General features: G+C 42.9%; 1 protein-coding gene across 1 annotated transcript in view; it reads right to left on the reverse strand.

The window, feature by feature from the left end:
* The window catches only part of LOC144797738 (pancreatic alpha-amylase-like), a 51,801-nt gene that overhangs the window by 16,791 nt on the left and 15,265 nt on the right, over positions 1-19,745 (reverse strand). The window contains exons 3-4 of the mRNA XM_078668484.1: positions 1,694-1,891; positions 675-905 (exon numbers count right to left, since the gene is read on the reverse strand). Coding sequence (XP_078524610.1) covers positions 675-905; positions 1,694-1,891 — 429 coding nt within the window. The remainder of the gene's footprint in view (positions 1-674; positions 906-1,693; positions 1,892-19,745) is intronic.

Genomic DNA, 19,745 nt, shown 5'->3' on the forward strand with positions numbered 1-19,745 from the left:
ATGGCTGGTATAAGCCTTCTGCTCCAACATTCCAATGTTTGTATTTCTGATTCCTCCTTTTTCATTTAGAACATTCTACCCTTAGTGGGTGGGATGTTCTAATAACCAATAGCCCTTCTGCTACGAGCTATACCTGTTGTTAAAGGCCCCATCCCCCATTATAAGCCCTCGCCTGCAGCGATAACTTGGATTCAGGGCTTTTAACAACCGCTATAGCCCTCAGCAGCGGGCTATAATATAGCCTAAGAGCTCACCGAAAATGGGTTTTACTGGCCATTTCAGCCTTTCACAAAGGAGCAGGCCTTTAATGGCCAGTAGAGCCCGCTACAGAGGGCTCTGAGGCTATTACAAATTCCGTCCCTAGAGAGCAGAATGTTCCAAGTTGTAAAACAATGCCTCACAAAGCCCAAGGGGGTTGAAATCCCCTCAGGCTCCTCTTGGCCTTTGTTAAACATTGGAATATTGTTGCTCCGGGTTTCTACGGGCCGTAAGAAGTCCGGAGTACTCCAATGTTTTCAATGGAGCGTTCAACATTAAAATGTTCGCATTATAATGCTACCGTGATATAATGGGAACAGTCAGAAAACAAACTGATATTCACCTATTGATCAATATCAACCTCTAGTTGCAATATTTAGAATTGTTTACATAATTTATGAAATAGAATAGATTACCTCTTGGAAGATGAAAGGCTTTGTACCACTGGGAAACCATTTAGTATTAAGATTCTGGAGCTTGTTTAAAATTGCCTTGATATCACCAGGCCACATATGTTTGGCAGCATCGAGCCTGAAGCCTGCAACGCCAATACTGATCAGATGGTTCAAGAAATCTGCAATTTTGCCCCGAACATACTCTTTCTCAAGTGCAAGATCAAGAAGACTTACAAGACGGCAATCTCGAACCTGTAAAAGTATAAACATTCTGTGATTGATCTAAAACTGGCTGAAAAATGTAGTCAACTTACTGTTACATCTCATTAACATACGTTAATTTCCTTACGTTTATTCAAAGAGACAACTGAATGCTAAGAAGTCTATCAATGATGCATTTATGTTTGATCAGGTAAACTTTATTTGTGCTTTATAGAAAAGAATAACTCAGTAATCTTCTAAAACCCTTGACCTTGGATAGTTAAAATTACTCTAGTTCATATTTCAAATCTGTCCCAAAACTTTGAAATGAGCGCATATTGATAAAGAAATATGTCCTAAAATCTCCGTTTCCAGTCCCTAATCCGGCCTTCATTACTGATTATAGAACATATGTTCATGTGTTATCTTTTATTAGCTCATGCTGCTGACACTTCTTAGTGACTCATTTCGATCTTTTTTTCTTTATATTGTAACTATTTACACAAAATTGAAATAAAATTGATTATCTAAATAATACTGGAACAACCTTATGTCTAATGTGACATACTAAGTAGCTAAAAACCATTACATGAAATTATTGTACAAAATACGAAGTTGGATTCTAGAACAAATATATGTGATGTTATGGTCAGCCCTGCACAATGACTGTATATCGAGCTTAATTCTGTGTAACAAATATGTTGGCACATGAAAAGTAAAAAATAATATGGTTAAGCTAAAAACTCAATAATTTGATTGATATATATGTTTCATACAACAGCGAAAGTGAATACAACTATGCACACATTCAAATTAAACATTTCTCATGAAATACTTAACTCGTAGGCATCGTTATAGTTGTGGATTTCTCCATCGTGTGTTCTACATTTACCATCATTAAAATCCAATCCAGAGTATGGGACTCCTGGAAAGTCCCTTTTTCCAGTATTAAAGTAGCTGCCACAGGTACTGTGGGAACCAGTTCCTCCGGCTGCACCACACATGTGGTTAATGACAGCATCCACATAGATGTGAACCTGTAAAAACAAAATTATTTTGTTAATGTCTAAATAAAACACAATAAATAACAGTTTTAAGACTCTGGGGCCCATCGACCGACCTCATAGAGGAAACGGCACTGCCAGACAAGGAACCGGAGGGCCAGGATTCCATATTATGAAATTAATGGCGGTTGGAAAGTGTATGTTTTGTATTGCGCCTGGTGCTGCGAGCTGCAGCACAAGCCTCAATAGACAACATACACTTTTAAAACATCCAGGCCCTGTGTAGCAGGCATAATACGGTGCCTGCCACATAGGTCATAAATGTTTGAGGGCGCTGCAGGTGCCCCCCCAGGCCTCATAGTGGGGGCTGCACGGGGACAGGGGCCCTGCTGAGGGCCACCAAAGTCACTTTCTGACAGTCTTTCCATGTCAGAAAAGCCAATATGAAAATGCTGGTGGAATCAGACATTGTAATCCTGAAGGTGGTGCTTGACCAGGCACGGCCGCCATTTGGAGATTATCTGTCTGACCGAAAATTTGTGTGCATTTTAAACTTGCAGTTCGTTTTGTAAAGCGGTCAAGCAATGCATAACGAGTTTGTGACAGTCTGTGTTGGGATACAAACCACACCCCCTTGTAAGGAAAAGGCACCTTGGTTCAATGATGAACTAAAGATGGCCAAGAAAAAATGTAAAATGCTTGAGCGAGTATGGAGGAAGGAGTTTTGTAGTAGGGCCAAAGAAAACTATAAAAAGGAACTAAAACAATACCTTGCACTAATCAAGAAATCTAGAAGAACTTTTTACACGGAAATAATTGAAAGGGCTAGCAACTCCTCCAAAGAAATGTTCACCATACTTAAGTCCCTCAGCACACACAAAACTAGAGATGACAACCGCCTCTATTGAGAGCTGTAACATGGTAGCAGAATTATTCGTGAATAAAGTGACTAAGATATACGACACGTTCCTGGTAGAAGCGCGACAAAGAATAGGCCTGACCTGCGAAAGCCAGACAAATTTTGTAGGGGGGACGCTGGATGGATTCAAGATCCTGGAAACAAATGAACTTACAGCTATAGCAAAAGGGATCAAATCAGGCTCCCCTTTGGATCCTGCTTGACCGAAAATAATAATGGAGGGAGCTATTGGAATTATGCCATGTATATCAGGGCTCATCTTACGCTCCTTCCAAGTCTGCGTGTCCCAACAAAATGGAAACAGGACATCGTCAAGCCACTTAAAAAGAAACCATCATTAGATCAAACAATATTAGAAAATCTTCGCCCTAGCTCACTGTTGCCTTTTGTGGCTAAGATTGCAGAGAAGGTAACAAACAAACCGCTGGTAGACCATATAAATAGGAATGACTTATTGCACCTCTCCCAATCAGGCTTTAGAAGGGCCCACTCCACAGATTCAGAGCTACTTATGGCCTCTGAAACTCTGAGAAAACATGTAGACGATAGACAAACAGCAGCACTGATCCTGCTGCATCTCAGTGCGGCAGTTGATACCGTCTCCCACAAACTGCTCCTCCACAGGTTAGAGGCATACGGCATCAGGCATAGTGCTCTGAGCTGGTTGATATCGTTCCTTTCTTCATGGAGCTTTCAAGTTGCACAACAAACCTATTAATCTGAAAGTATTCCCCTGTCCCAGGGAGTTCCACAGGGCTCAATTTTGAGCCTTAATCTATTCAACATTTATGTGGAACCACAGGCAGAGAGAGTGGAGAAACATAAGGTGTTGATTGTCTCTTATGCAGACGACCCGCAGCTTATTGTGTCGCTATCACAGAACAAGGACCAGGCAGCAAATCGTTTCTCTGAATGTTTCAAAGAGGTAGCAGATTGGATGTCGAATCACTGCCTCAAATTAAACGGCAATAAAACAGAGTTACTGATTGTTCAAAGGATGCCATCCATATGGTCTACCGTGTGGTGGCCTGGCTCACTAGGCCAAATACCCTCCTCAAAAGCAGAAGTGAAAAACTTTGGAGTCTGGTTCGACTCAGAGTTGACATTTGAGAACCAAATCCGGAAGGTAGCGGGAAAATGTTATGGGGCCATGAAAATTCTGTGGAAAGTCCTGGATCTCCTACCATCTAATTCCAGGAAAACCATTGTACATTCAGTAATAACCTCCCAATTAGACTATGGGAATGTACTATATCTTGGAACAACAAAGAAGGGTCTGTCTAAATTGTAGAGGGTACAGAATGTGGCAGCTCATCTGGTACTCGGCCTTCCGAGAAGATCTAAAAAGAAGAAACCATGACAGCTCTCCATTGGTTGCCAGTGGGAAACAGAGTAGTGTTTAAGGCAATGTGCCACTGCCGCCGCATCCTACTAAAAAAATGTCCAAGATATCTGCAGTCTCCAAATACATACCAGGGCGTAGCTTAAGATCGTTGGAAAAGGCTCTGGTGACTGTACCGAGAATTTTCAAAGCAAGAATGGGGGAAGGCTCATTCAGGTACCAGGCACCAAAAATGTGGAATAACCTACCGATGGACCTAAGAATAGAGACATGTGAAAGCAGATTTCTTAGGCAACTAAAGACATGGCTGTTTGTGTAACCGCTACAAGGATAAGTTTGGGTTAACAGCCATATGACCCGGCTGGTCCTGCATTTAGAAGCCGCACCTCTCAGAGTCCTCCCTAAGCACGGGGACACACCGGTGGTGTAACAATGCGCTCTACAAATGAATAAATAAATAAATATTATGTATTGGTCAGTGGCCCCAGTTGTTGCCATTGCAATGTTAACAATTGATTTGCCACTGTAATGTTGGTGGCCGGGACAGCTGGCTGCTCAATTTATTTCCTCTCTTCTTAAAGATGAATACATTTGCTAGTCATATGCAGTACTTTCCTACTCATGCATACAAGTCCTTATGCATTAAGTGTGTTCATAATCCCTGAATGCATTCCAACTCTTATTATGTTTTTGTGCTGCAAGCTATTTCCATGACATGGACATGCACCTCATTCTGTACCTCTCACATGCAGGCAAACTGATGGCCAAATCGAGTGACTCAGGCAATTGGGGTTCAGACAACACCTGCACTACTATCAGCCGCACCCCGCTTCCCCCACCAGCTCTCCTGCTTCAAGTGCAAAACATTGTGTACCAGGTGCAATTGGCAAGATAGACAAACCCCCGTGGGTGAGGACAGCAGCCACCAGTCCCATGAACAAGTCATTTTCCAGTCACTGAATCATCCTCACACAATATAGCACTACTTTTGTGTTCACAACCAACACCACATAATATGTATGGAAAAACAGAGATTTTACAATGTTGAATAAACACCAAGTGCACCTAGCTTCCACTTGGGTGCCATCTCATGTGTGCCAGAGACTAAAGCTGGGTGCATGCGAGTAGAGTCATGAAGTGGGTTGCAGAGTTGATGTGGCATTCACCGTTATGTCATTACCCACATCCATGTAGAGGCATGTCCACACAGTGTTAGCAAAGCCACACAAAGTCCAAACAAGACTTAAAAATATAGATTTTTATAACATATTGCTGTAGGAAAAAAGGGCATATGTTTTGGGGATACTATGAAAATGTAAACTGTCTTTGGGGATGGTAGAGATAAAAACTAAGATTAGGGAGAAAGAGACAACTTGGAGGGGGTGGGCAACAGAGAAAATTCTATCAGGAAAACCAGGCAAAGTGTCCAATGAATAAAAATGAAGGACAGCAAGAAAAATACCCCAAAACATAGTTTTAAAAAAGTCCAACTGTCGCAAAGTAATTTGGAAAATCTACCTTAGAGTCCTAAAAGTTCAACATGAATCAAAGCTCAGTGCCCCAATTCAGATACTATCTCATCATTGATTTTGTTGTTTGAGGGAAGAAGTTACCAGCCTGTGTGTTGTAGCGAAAGTGACTGAAGCCTGTTTGTTGTGTAGTACTACTGGAGTATATTTTAGTGTAAGTTTGGTGAATGGCAACTGATGTCTCTGTGGATGTGTTTCAGTATTTGCATGTCCTTTTTACCCCAACAAATTTTTTTCTTTTGCCCTCCCTTTTTAGGTTGAGCCTGAGCCAGCACGCAAGTGCTGCTCTTGCGCTCTGTTGTTGGTAGAGTAGGGAGGAGAAGCCCCGCCCATATTTTTCATTTGCTTGAGTCTTTGTCCTTCGCAAATGCTGGTGTGTGATTCCTTAATAGGCTTGTAAGTCTCTCCTTAGTACAGCCATGTTGTTATTTGCATCCTCCCATGGCTACTGGCCCTTTTACTTGGTTGTTACACGGTATGTGTACTCTTTTTTCTTTATTGAGCTTCTCCTACATTAGGCACGATGATGTGCTTCGCTTACATTCAGTGCGCCATGCCCGATTTCACTTTCGAAGAAGGGACAATGGTGGCCGTTTGTTTGCAATGCCATAGGTCTCACATTTAAATGCAAAACCTATGGCATTGCAAATATGTATTTGTTAAAGGTCTTTAGCATAGAAAGGTAAGGAACATGAAGTCAGGAGGCTCCGAGCAAAGTGCTCCTTCTCTACGCTCCTCAGAGTGCCGGGGAAGCTGCAACACGGCGACATGGTGTCATTTGTTGGGCTCTGCATCATTTCCAGGGTAGGAAGGGTGTGCGGAGATGACAGAGCATTGTCTTTGGGAACAGCTTCCCAAATGGCAGAACAAATCTTGACACAGACCTTTAGGCAGGAATCTGAGGCGTGGAAACAAACACCTCTCTGAAATAGGAGCTGCCCCCTTCACACAGCACAGCCTGTCCTCAGAAGTTGACAACATTTTTGTTGTTGATCGGCTTCATTGTTTTGCTGAAATCTGTTTTACAACAGGATCGTCAATGTCATTTCTATTGCAAATATAGAGAAAAACATCAACAGAGATATAATCATTTTTATTTAATTAATAAATGGGCGTATTAGTTTTTATTTAAACATACATAAATAAATAAACTCCACTCTATGAGATACGATGGGAGTGTGTTGGGTTGTCGTAGTATGCTTAAACTAACAACTAGTGATGCTTTTTCTTGCAGAGCACTTTGCTCGGATTGTTACTACCTGTCTCGACATTCGATGGACAGTTCCTACATTATGGGAGAAAGTTATCATTCTTGTCAAGTACGTTTGATTTAAAAAAAAGAGTGCGCTGCATGTACATTAACCTCCAGCAGAAATTTCAATTTTATCAGCAAAATATTTTTGTGTGTTCTGTCTTTGGCAGCTCAATTATATTTCTGGTGTGCCTCAAATGCTCCTGTATTTAATCTGTAAGCACTATTTACTTTATTGAGTTTCTCTTACTGCAGACTGGACATGTGCTACTTCAGCTGTAACCGCTTGTGTTTTTTTAAGCTGCACAGCCGCCCCTGTAACACGGGCACCTGCTTCCAATCACTTTAACCCGGCATTATCTTGTGTCTGTTTCAAACCCTCCTCCAAGTAAAATGGATTTAGAAATGATTAGGGAATTGTCATGTGAATTCCAGGTAGCACATAATCCTGTGCTAATGGGCTGAAGCTGACAACAGCACATCTGTATTACATGTCATCTGTACTAAAGCGACTTGAAGGGTTGTTTTCAAAAGCCTGTTTTATTAACACCACCAACAATACCGCCACCACCAGTACTGCCACCACCAATACCACCACCACCAATACCACCAACACCAATGCGACCCCCTCTACCACCACCAATACCACCAATGCCATCATCAGTACCACCACCAATACCACCACCAATGCCACCACCAATATCACCACCACCAATACCACCACCACCAATACCAGACCACCACCAATACCACTACAACCACCACCACTACCACCAACACAACCACCACCAACATAACCACCAACACCCCCACCAATGCCACCACCACCACCAATGCTGCCACCACCACCAATGCCGCCACCTCTACCACCACCAATACCATCACCAGTACCACCACCACCACCAATACCACCACCACCTGTACCACCACCAATACCACCACCACCAATACCACCACCACCACCAATACCATCTCCATTACCACCAATACCACCACCACCCATATCACAACCACCAATACCACAACCACCACCAATAAAACCACCATCACCAATACCAACACCACCACCTATACCATCAACATTACCACCAATACCGCCACCACCCATATCACCAATACCAATAACACCACCACAAATACCAATACCACCACCACCAATACAACTACCAACACCACCACCCCCAATACCACCACCAAAACCAATACATCCACCAATACCACCACCACCAATACCAGTATTACTGCCAATACCAATACCACCCCCACCACCACCAATACCACCACCACCTATACCCCAACACCAATACCAACAATACCACCAATACCACTATCAATGCCACCACCAGCCAATACCAATACCACCACCACCAATACCACCACCACCAATACCAATGCCACCACCAATACCAATACCGCCACCAATAACACCAATACCGCCACCACCAATACCAGCACAACCAATAGCAATGCAAGCACTACCAATACCACCACCGCCAATACCCCCAATAATACCAACACCACCACCACCAATACCAATACCAACGCCAATACCAATACCACCACCACCACCCCCAATGGCACCACCAATACCACCACCACCAATACCTCCACCACCACTAATACCCCACCATCAATACCACCACGACCAATACCAAATTCCACTACCACCAATACCAATACCACCACCTCAGCGCCTCTCGCCCACTAGTAATAGCAGGGGCAGTGTACGAGTCCAGAGCTGCAGCCGAGACCATTCCTCCCTCCCTCCAAGCCTGCCATAAAGCACAGCCCACCCTGCACCAGGAGGTGGCCCTACTACAGCTCGAATGTTTATTATTAGGCCAAAGATAGCAACGACATTACGCAATGCCACTCTGCACAATCAAATCACGGAGAGGGCAGGAAATAGCCCCCCTCCCGCTTTTCCTCCTGAGCCACGACAGTGTAATCACAGAGCGAAAGGTGTTGGAGCACTTTGTTAGTGTTTATAGCTCAGATCATATGTAACTCTCACTTCACACTTTGTGTCTGTGTAATTTACAACACTTACACATCTTCTTCACTGCACTATTTATCACTACTTTGAAGACGTCGCAGGCCAGTTTCTTTCTATGATATTTGCAATCTAAAAGTGGTTGAGAAGGCCCTTTATTGCAATGCAATAGGTTGCGCATTTGCGAGAATTTAAGCTAATAGTATTGTAAATGGCAATGTCTTTGATTTATGTTTTAAAACCCAAAACATAAAAAAGGCACTGTTATTTACAATGCCTTCAGCTCAAACTCGCATGAAGACCTATTGCATTGCAAATGCTTGTTCTAGCTTGTCCCCATTTTTCTGTCATTTTTCCTTGACATTCACATATTGACATTAAAAAAGCAGATCTGCAGTCCGGTGGTTCAGAACTCCAGGTGTAAAAAATAGGATAGGCATAGGCGGGGCTCTAATATAATATTTGTGAGTCATGCATTTGTGACTAGTGAGGTTGTACTACATGTGTTCTTCTTTAAGCACTAAATGTGCATTGGTGAATAGCCCTTGTATGCTTTAATTGCTGTTGAGAAGTCACTCCTACATCTAGTCTTCTGACACCCGTTGTTCTTCTATACACTATGTAAATTGATAATAAATAATCAAGACAAACTAGAAATTCAGGGACAACCAGTGACCAACTTATCATGCCCCCTAAGGAAAGAATGGCTTAGGATGGAGGTTCGCTCAAAGCTGAATCCACCCCACAAAAAGGTAAGTACTTTAAATATGTCACACATAATGTAATGATAGAAAGTGTACTCTGGAGTTAAAGTGATATGCTCAGCTTAACTCTTGGATTTAATGTAAAGCTGCCTAAGTGCAACAACACGTCCATTTAGTGGAATGTTTTGTACAGAACAGATAACAAAATTGGAACTCTTTGATGAAGCTCAAATCTAAATGACATGCATGATATTTCCGAAAAGTCACGAGGATAACATGCTTATTTCACTACAGCACAAAGCAGTAGAAACAATCAAGGGAGGCCTGTCAGTTTCCTAGTTTTGAGAATATTGGTTAAAGTAAAGAGAAAAGAGGTCTGGTAAATTCCTACGTGCTGTACTAGGTGCTAGATCTAGCTACTAGGCAGTCTGTTTGACAATGATTATAGTGGTACACTACATGCTGTTAAATAGATAAACTGCTTTGTTCTGCGTTACTACTGAAGTACCTTCATTAACCCATTCCGTGCTCGCGTCGGCCAACGGCGGTCGCGAGCACTACCTCACTGGTGCTGCGCACATCCGCTGCCCGATGCAGCCCCGCCCACTCATTAATTCTCCCGCACTGCGGGAGAATTTGCACTACGGTTAAAAGAAAGGGAGCAGAGGGATTGCTTGCCCTTTGCTAACACCAATGGATCGACACAAATGCACCAATGATTCTAGAGTCAGGAACACTACGTGCAAGTCACAGTACTAGAACCACAACATGAAGGTAAAAAAAAATCTTTTTGTATGTAGTCTCAACTTGCAAATGCACATTGATACTATGGCACCAATACACAAATGTAACTTACACTTTTCAGTAATTTACACTTTTGAGTAAGTTTACTACTTTTGGCTACTGAAAAAATCCATGTGTAAGCTGCTATAAAAAAGCTGTAAGTACAGCATCACACATGTTCAAACATTAATACTGCAAAACTCTTCTATAAAAAATAATGGCGGTAGGAAATTCAAATAAAACCTTATAGGAAATAATATTAAACAAATGTAACAAAGATCATGATGTCAATTTCAAAAAATTATTTTTCAATTCAAATAATTATTAATGCATAATAAAAATACTTTTTCTTTAGAAAATATTTTTTTTTAGTTTAAACTTCCGAAAAATATTTTTAATTCAATATAATTCCATTATTTAAAGATTTATCTCAAAATCAATTTAATAGTATTGTGCCAGTTTTGTTTTGTCTACATGTATTACTACTTATAAGAAATTAATTTACTTAATTATTTAATAACAAAATAGGTTTATTTATTTTTTAACTAAATCAAGTTTTTTATTTTTCCCCTATACTTTACCAGGTATAGACCTGCCGCGTGATGGAGGAGTCTCCCAATGCTAAAGTATAGGGAAATACAATTTCCCTATATAATAGCCTTGGGTGCCAACTCTCCCAATCGAGAATTCGTCACCTGCTTGCAAGGAATTTTGCCAAGTATTCTTCATTTAACATTGTGTGATCACATTCAGCACTTAATGACCAGACTGTCAGGCTATGATGTTATGGAGGATCAGTCTTCAATATTGTATGTTTTTTCAAAGTAATTTCACTTCTATGGTGGGAAGGGGCATGTTAGAAATTGGGTTGTTGGTTGACTGGGGTGTGAGCCCTGCTCAAGCAGCAACCACAATCTCAGTCGGGCTAAGGAGCAAGCAAAGCCCAAATTAACCTGTGGTCACTGAGCAGTCAGGCTTAACTTGGAGTTTATGTGTAAAGTATTTATGCAACACTTTAAACAGAAAAACAGTGAAAACACCACACAAAAAGATTCCACGCCAGGTTAGAATAATAGATCTGAATTTAATAAATAAAACAAGATAAAAATGGTAAAAATCCAATTAGTAGAACCGGAGATAGTAAATGTGAAAGTTTGTAGCAAAGAGAGGCAGTGAGGAAACGGTGAGAGGCCCTGTTGCGTCGACGTCTAGGATCCCATAGATGGAGCTTGCGATATGATGCCCGGTGTCGGGGATGCAGTGTGCAGTCGAGGTAATGCCCCACTTCTGATGAGCTGTGAAGCTGTGATGCAGTTTTGGCGTTGTGGTTGAGGCTGCCATTGACGAGAGATGCGAGTATTCGCACCAGGGAAAGCATTGTGCAGTGGCGTCTCCGAAGGTGATGCGCAGGTCCCAAAATGCAGGTTGCGGTGGTAATGAGTCTTTTGCGATGGGTCCAATCCACGTAGGAGTGGTGATGCATCAGTTGTGCTCTGCGATGTGCCACTCAGCCAAAGAGATGCATTGATCCTACTCGGAAATGCATTGCTCAGCAGAGAAGATGCATTGGTTCTGTGGTAAGCACCTTAGGCCCACATTGAAGGGTCCCAGACTGATGTGGCACCATTTAGAAGGGTAGACTCACAGATGGCATAGTCCAGGTACAGGAGGCTGGATGCCTGTTATGTCCCTGAGGCTTTAGATTAGGCGGTTTATCAACTAACCTTTGGAGTCACGCTGGGTTCTGGGTTCAAGTGATGCAGGTCCAGTCCTTCTCACCCAGGGAAGAGGGCAGCAAGCAAAAGATTAGCACAGCAAAGTAGGAGTCTAGCAGATTGGCAATCCTCCAGCAACATAGCATTCCTCCTTCCTAGCTGATTATCCACAGGTCCAGAAGTGTACTGAGGAGGTGGTGTCCTTCTTTAATACACAGTCCTGCCTTTGAAGGGGGGAGATGCTTCTAGAGGCATGCCTTTGAAATGTACAGATGTACTGCCTTTCCAGCCCTGGATTCAGGGCAGGTACGCAGTCCTTTGTGTGGGGACATGGCAAAGCCTAATCAGTTGTAAGTGAGGCTGGGATCAGCACCTCCCTCCCATTCTTTCAGTGATGGCCCACTCAGTCACACCTAAGCTCCAATTGTGTGTGGCTGTCTAGGAACACACAAAGCCCCACTGCCAACCACACCGTCATGCGACCAGAGACAGACTTCAGGCACCAAATGGCAATCCAATTACAAAATAAGTTCGAATTTTAAATTAGGATTCCAGAGACACCAACCTTGATTCAAATATATCTTCCCATTTGGAAATTACACTTATAAAATGAAGAAAGGTAATCCCAATGTAATCCTATGGGGGAGAAAGGCCTTGCATTAGTGAAATTTGGCTTTAGGAGTTTTCACTACCAGGACATGTAAAACTTAAAAGTACAATTCTTGCTTTTTAAATATATTCCACTATGCCCTCTGTGCTGTCCAGGGCCTACCCTAGGGATGATTTATTGATTTATTTAAAAAATAATTTTTGGACTCAGAAACATTTTATTTTGAAAGGTTGAAATGGCAGTTTAAAACTGCACACAGGCTCTGCAATGACAGGCCTGAGCTATATTTAGAGGGATACTTAGGTGGGTGTTACAATCAGTGCTGCAAGGCCCACTAGTAGTATTGAAATTATAGGCCTTGGGAACATGTAGTGCACATTATTAGGCACATATTAATTAAATTAAATATGCCAATTGGGTAGGAGCCAATATTACCATGGTTAGAGGAGTGAGCACATGCACTTTAGCACCGGTTAGCAGTGGTGAAGCGCTCAGAGCCCTAAGGCAAGCAAAAAACAAATTCATCAAAACATAGGAGAAGGAAGGCAAAATGTTTGGGGGTGACCCTGCAAAAAGGGTAATTTCCAATAGGGTACTAATTGAGGAAGGGCTTTTACAGTGGGGAAAATATTTTTGACACTGAAAAAGGGGCATGCACAAAGGAGATCCTATTACCCCTGTGTGAAGTTCTTCACTATGGACGAGTCAATACAGCGGAAATAGGATTCTGTAGGAAAAGTCAACTGACCTTTTCAGAAATATATGTGGAGACCTGGATCTAATACACCTTTCTAGGCATTCTATTGGGAGTTTTAGTGAATAACAAAAAGTAGAAAAAGTACAATCAGGTGGAGGCAGAAACCTCCTTCCATAATGTTTATGTGTATCAAGCCGCATGGATTTATCTGTCAGGGACCCATATTCTCTACTACAGACCATGATTTATGTGTTCCAAATTTCTTGGACTTCTAGAGTGATGTAAGTAAAGAATGCTTTGACTGTGTGGTCCATGTTCTAGTATCATCTAAGAGTTTCTCTATTATTACAGATTTATAGAGGGGACCTAAAGTTTTCCGTGTGTGTGCACCTGTGTGTGCAGGAATACGTTTGTACATTAACTATGGGCGTTACCTGCACTACCTTCCCAGTGAATCTGTCGGTCATTGGTTGACACTGGGGAGGTATATAGAGGCCTCTCTAGTGCCCGCAACAGGAACAGATCAAACCAAGGTCAATGGGAGCCCTTCTGAGGGGACTTCCATTGACCTTGGTGTGGTCCATTCCTGTCGCGAGAACTAGGCTCAGCCCTACACGTGCTTCTGGATGTTATTGGCAGAAGTGGTAACGCTGGATGGTAGGAAATTTGCGGATACCTGTGGATTCAGAAAAGTTGCCATCACAGAAATGTAAGTAAAATACATGACTTCAGCCAAAGTTTGAGATGTGTAGGGCATTGTGGATAAGAAATCATCATCTATGCAAGGCACAAAACTTTGAAATCCCCTGGTTGTCTAGTTTTCAAAAATGTCTGTTTTGTAGGTTTGCATGGGTGGGGCCACAGCACGGCCCGAATACCACAGTTACCCTTATTGATTATCTATCAATCTAGCAATTGAAACGGGATACTGTTCTTATTGAGGGACATGTAGAAACTCTGGGTAGTAGGAAATTTGTGGCTCCCCGCAGATTCCAGAACATTCTGTCACAGCAATGTGAGATACATTTCTTTTTTTTAATCAAAGTTTGACGCTTGCAAGGGCTTCTTAGTAAAATTACCCAGTGAGAGCCACACAAGTCAACCCCCCCCCAGAGTCCCCTAGTTTTTTAGTTTTAAAAAATGTGCAAGTTTGCTAGGTCTCCTTAGATGACAGCTGAGCTATGACTCAAAATCCACAGCTACCCACTTTTGTAAAAATTGGGTCAATTTTGAGTGGAAAAGTTTAATGTATCCAGGTTGTATTTTAGGCCATTTTCTGACGCAGGCACTAGCTTACCCACACAAGTGTGGTACCATTTTTATCGGGAGACTTTGGTAAACGTTGGGTGGAAGGAAGTTTGAGGCTGCCCTCAGACTCCAGAACTTCCTATCATAGAAATGTGGGGAACATGCGTTTTTTTAGACACAGTTTGAGATTTTCAACTGACTAGGTGTGAAAAACTCAGTGAGAGCTATGTAAGCCAACCCATCCTGGAATCCCCCATGTGTCTAGTTCTGAAAAATTTTCAGGATTGATACATTTCTGTAGGTGTGAGGTACCATTTTTATCAGAAGACATGTGGGGAGCATAGATTAGTAGTACATTTATTAATACCAATTTGATTTCACTGCATTTGTGTTTTCCAAGTTTGCAAGAAAGAAGGAATTTTGATAATGACCCTCTAAATAAATGCTAGTATGGTTACCCACAAAATTAGAGATTTACAAATAACCACTGCTCCTATACGTTATATGTTGTGCCCATTTCAGAAATACAGAAAATTCCTTGATACCCATTTTTCACTCTACATATTTCACCATATGAATTTGGTGCACAAGGAAAAACTGTACAGTGCAACTCAGTTGTTGGCTCTCAGTCCCTTGGTTTCTTAGAGAACCTACAAACCCTAAATATCTCAACAACCAAAAGGGTTAAGCTGACCTAATGGATATACAGCTTTAAGAAATTGGCCATTTGGTCAAAAAGTTCAGATGAAAACATTGTCACAAAAGGCTCTTTTTTCCTACTTATTTTCAATCTTTCCTTATTTCAACACTTGGGGCCTCATTTATGGGAAGTGACGCATTGCTGTTTGAAAGCAGCGATGCATCACTTCTCAGTGCGCCCTGCTTGCGACATGATGGATGCGTCATATTTACAGTATGATGCATCAGGTCACAAGGAGTTACAGATAGGTCAGTATTTCTGACGTATCTTCAGGAGCAAAAGTGACGCATTGCTGGAGAGTGTCACAAAAGTGACGCAACTCCAGCAATGTGTCATTTAAGATGGGGCAAGCCCCATGTGAATGGGCCTGCGTCAGTCTGTAAGTTATTGGCGCATTCGCACCCTAGAAGTAGTGCAGTGAAATCTCGTAGATTTCACTGCGTCACTTCTAGGAGGCTTACTTACGTGGGAACGCCCACCCTGCATACATTATACCTGGCGCAGATATAATGTAGCGCAGGGAATTACAAAGTGATGCATCTGCTTAGATGCATCATTTTGTAAATAGGGCGCACCAGAGGCATGTTTCACGCTGCCGATGCATCACAATAAGTTACGCAACGGAAGCGCAAAACTGTTGCAAGGCCTCATAAATAAGGCCCTTAGTTTCTTTGAGAAAACCTTGAGGGATCTACACATATGGCACCTTGCTGAATTCAGAAATCTGTCTACGTTTTAGAAATCTGTAGCTTTCCTGCATCCCCCATGGGTTTCATACTGGTTTCACCCACAAACTGGAAGTAGGTGGAAGGCACAAAATAGTGGAAAAATTGGGCGTCGTCATTGAAAAAAGGCAAAACTGTGATAAAAATGTCGGGTTTTTTTTTATTCAACTTTACATGTTCGTGAAAGCTGGGATCATGGTGCCTTTAGCACAGCAAGCCATTTGTTGATGCTATTTTTAGGAGAAAAAAACACTTATTAGGACCACTTTTTTCCTATTTTTCCCACACAAACTGGAATTCCAGCTATATTTTGCCAATTTTTTCGGTCTCCTGCAGGGCAATCCACTAACCTTGGGTACCCAGTATGTTGGAAAAAAGGGCTCAAATTTGGCGTGGATAGCTTATGTGGGAAAAACGTTATGGAGCTCTAAGTACGAATACCCCAAATACCCAAAAAGGAGCTAAACACTGGGGTAGAAACGGCCCAGCAGTTACTTGTTTAAGTGTGTCATTACTTAGACGCACATCATTGAGTGACTCTCGAGAGGAAACGAAGTCACACATACCCTGTTCAATGCTTTTACTTATATGCAGCCCATCCAGTTCATACTCTTGTATGTTGTAACGTGAAATCAAGGGTACATTTTTCATAAAATGTCTCAGTATCTTAGAAACCAAGCATATCCTCAATTTAAGCCAGTGTACTGACCAGTATTTTTTGCCCCAGGTACCCAAATAATGTGGGTTAGAAAAGGTAGACTTACCAACCATTGTCTCTCTCTAGCATCTATTTTGTCCCATAAATGCAAAGTTCAATAAATGGGCGCTGTGTCCAATGCCCTACAATAATCGCTCAGGCTGCCTGCAAGGACCAAAGCACACATGTGAGCCTGCAGGTCTACCTGTGTGACATTCTCAGATGTATCTCTCTCTTTGGAGTCACTCACCTCTCTATCCTTGGCACTCTGCGATATGGCTTTTCCGACATGGCTGCCCATGGCGCTGTCTCCAGTAGCGGCTCGCTCAGGTAAGAATGGTGCGGCAGGGCGGGATGGTGTGTGGGGTGATTGAAGTCAAAAGATGACGGGTTAAGTAATATTAAATAAATAAATAAAACCACTTACCTTACGCTTGCCGACTCAGCCCCTTTCATAGCTAACTGTAATTTATGGGGCCAAATGAAATGAAAATGGATTTAATCCAAATGATGTAAAGATTTAAATGCAAAGTGCATTCATTTAGACTGAAAATATTGATTATGAAGGAGTCACGTGAAGGTGATTATGCTGCCAAATAGTTTGTTCTTAATATTATTATGCACTATAAAAGATTTGTCTACTGGGGATACCGTGCACATACATGAATTATAGATGTTTGAAACAGGTATGATTCTCATATTATGCAGGTTCACTAATCACAAACATTTACAAAACAATCAAGAAGGGGGCATGGCCATGACAGTCGCCAAGATGGCTGCAATCTTGGGAGGCTCAAATGGTAGAGGCCTCTAGCCTTACTGATTCTCTGCCATCATTGCCTTTTGCCCAGAGATGATGCCCTGCTGCTGCTCCTGAAAGCCTGAACAACCAAGGGCGCTATCCCTTGGTTTGACCTGCATTCAACAGTCGCCATTCCTGATCTAGGCAGTCTGCGTGGCCTGGCATTGCCTTGGAGGCCTTGTGGTAACAGTGGCCACGGGTGAGACTGAGACCGAGATCACCAGATCTCACTGGTGTTGTATGCCGCATCTGGTATCTGGTGAAGTTTTGGCAGACACATGGGTGGGGGACGAGCATTCCCGCCTGCATCGTGCCTATGATTGCCATGGGCTATTGCGACTGACTTCCGGATCTGAGGCCAGTTGCGGTCGTTCTTCGCTGAAGGTGCTGTGTGGCCTGTGGAGCCCCTGTGGTGTCTGGTGCTGTGGGCACTCCTAGACTGCCCGCGCTGGCCTACTACCATGACGGGCGCCTGCTAGTTGGAGTTGGTGGCACAGTAGCAGGTGCCTCCTGCTCTACGCAGCCATGGTGCTCAGTGGCCAGGCCCACCGACGCAACTGTCTGCTTGCCTGGGGACCTCTGCTCTGCTCCTGTGATGGCCCTGATCTGCACACAGGTGAGTGAAGTAAATGCTCTCCCACCCCTGGGGAGGGATCCCAGTCTTGCCGCTTCACCCCTGCAGATACCTGAAACTTGATTAACAGACCCTGTGTCACCCCTGGGACTGTCACATTCTCGGCCCCCTTCTGTGGTTGCTGGATTTGGCTCTGTGGTCACCTGATAATGCTATTTAAAGTTATTAGTATGCTGACCCACTCCTACTCCGTTTGAAAATAAAGCTGCTCTAGCTTGTGCCCTCCCACTGCCTTGACTTTTGGAACACTTGCTTATCAAGATTTCAGACTTGCGTGACCATTACCATTTATTCACCCCAAACACCTCACTGTCTTCTCTGTGGCCCTATGCCTAGGAGGTCCCCTATCTCCTTATTGTGTTAGTTGGGCGCTCTGTGACCTGCAAAGAAACCTTGTTTTGATCAATCTAGCTCTGTTCACTGGTTACTACCGCCTCACTGCCCACCCTGCCCGCTGTCTGAGGTCCCACCTGGCGACAACTCTTTCAAACTTCTTCATATTTACTGTGAAATACAGCCTGCTTATCATCACTTTTCACAGTCCGCCCTCCCGCAAAAATGGGTCTCACAAATCCAAAGCAAACAACTATTTGACTGGGTGAAACCTGCCCTGGGACAGGGCTCCCATTCAAATACAAATGAAATTGTGAAGCACACACCATTGCTGCAAGTGGCAAGACCACAATTATGGCGGACCTTTAGGCGGGATTTCGTGACATGGGCGCACATTTTGATACCCTTGCAGGTCGCATAGACAGACTGGGGGAGCGTCTTGATCACCAGGGTGCGAGGATCGATGGTGCTTAGGAGTGGATATCAGGACTGGAGGATGGTGCTACTGCTATGTTTAAACACTTGGATAAGATGTAATGTATCCTGCTGCAGGTCATTATCAAGAATGAAGACCTTGGAGCCAGGTCACGTAGAAATAACATTAGCATTTCTGGTATTGCGGAAACTACAAATATGGGGAAACCTCTTTGATCGCACCAGCTTCTCTTTCAACAGTGCTATGAAGGTTGCTCGCTGCTCCCTTGGCCCTCAACCTTCAGAGGGTACTCCACCTCACTTCCTTATAGCACGTCTCCTCAATTATAAAGAAAGAGACACTGCCCTCCACTTGGCCCAGTAACAGGGCCCACTCTACAACCTAGGCACCAGCATTTCGCTCTATCCAGACTTCACCTCTATGGTAGAGGAGGCTCTTCAAAAATGCTAAAATCGGCCTCAGGTATGCAGTGCTTTACCCCGCTCGCCTACGAGTTGAACACAATGGTAAAACACACATCTTTGATATTCAAGCAGAAGTAACAGCTTTTTGTAAACAACAAACTCCCAAACCTTCCTCTCCTCAACAGGCGATGCCAGAATGAGCTGAATCCGCCACACCTCAATGGTCATCTTCGCTGGATTGAACTGGCCTGTGGTAATTGACTAATTTATGCCTGTAAGCTGGACTTTTGTTACATCTATACCATGGCCTTAATATTGAGCACTGTCTATTATTCTATCATATCTTGCTGTGTATAAAACTATT

Source organism: Lissotriton helveticus, chromosome 1_2, assembly GCF_964261635.1.
Source record: "Lissotriton helveticus chromosome 1_2, aLisHel1.1, whole genome shotgun sequence".
Classification (NCBI taxonomy): domain Eukaryota; kingdom Metazoa; phylum Chordata; class Amphibia; order Caudata; family Salamandridae; genus Lissotriton; species Lissotriton helveticus.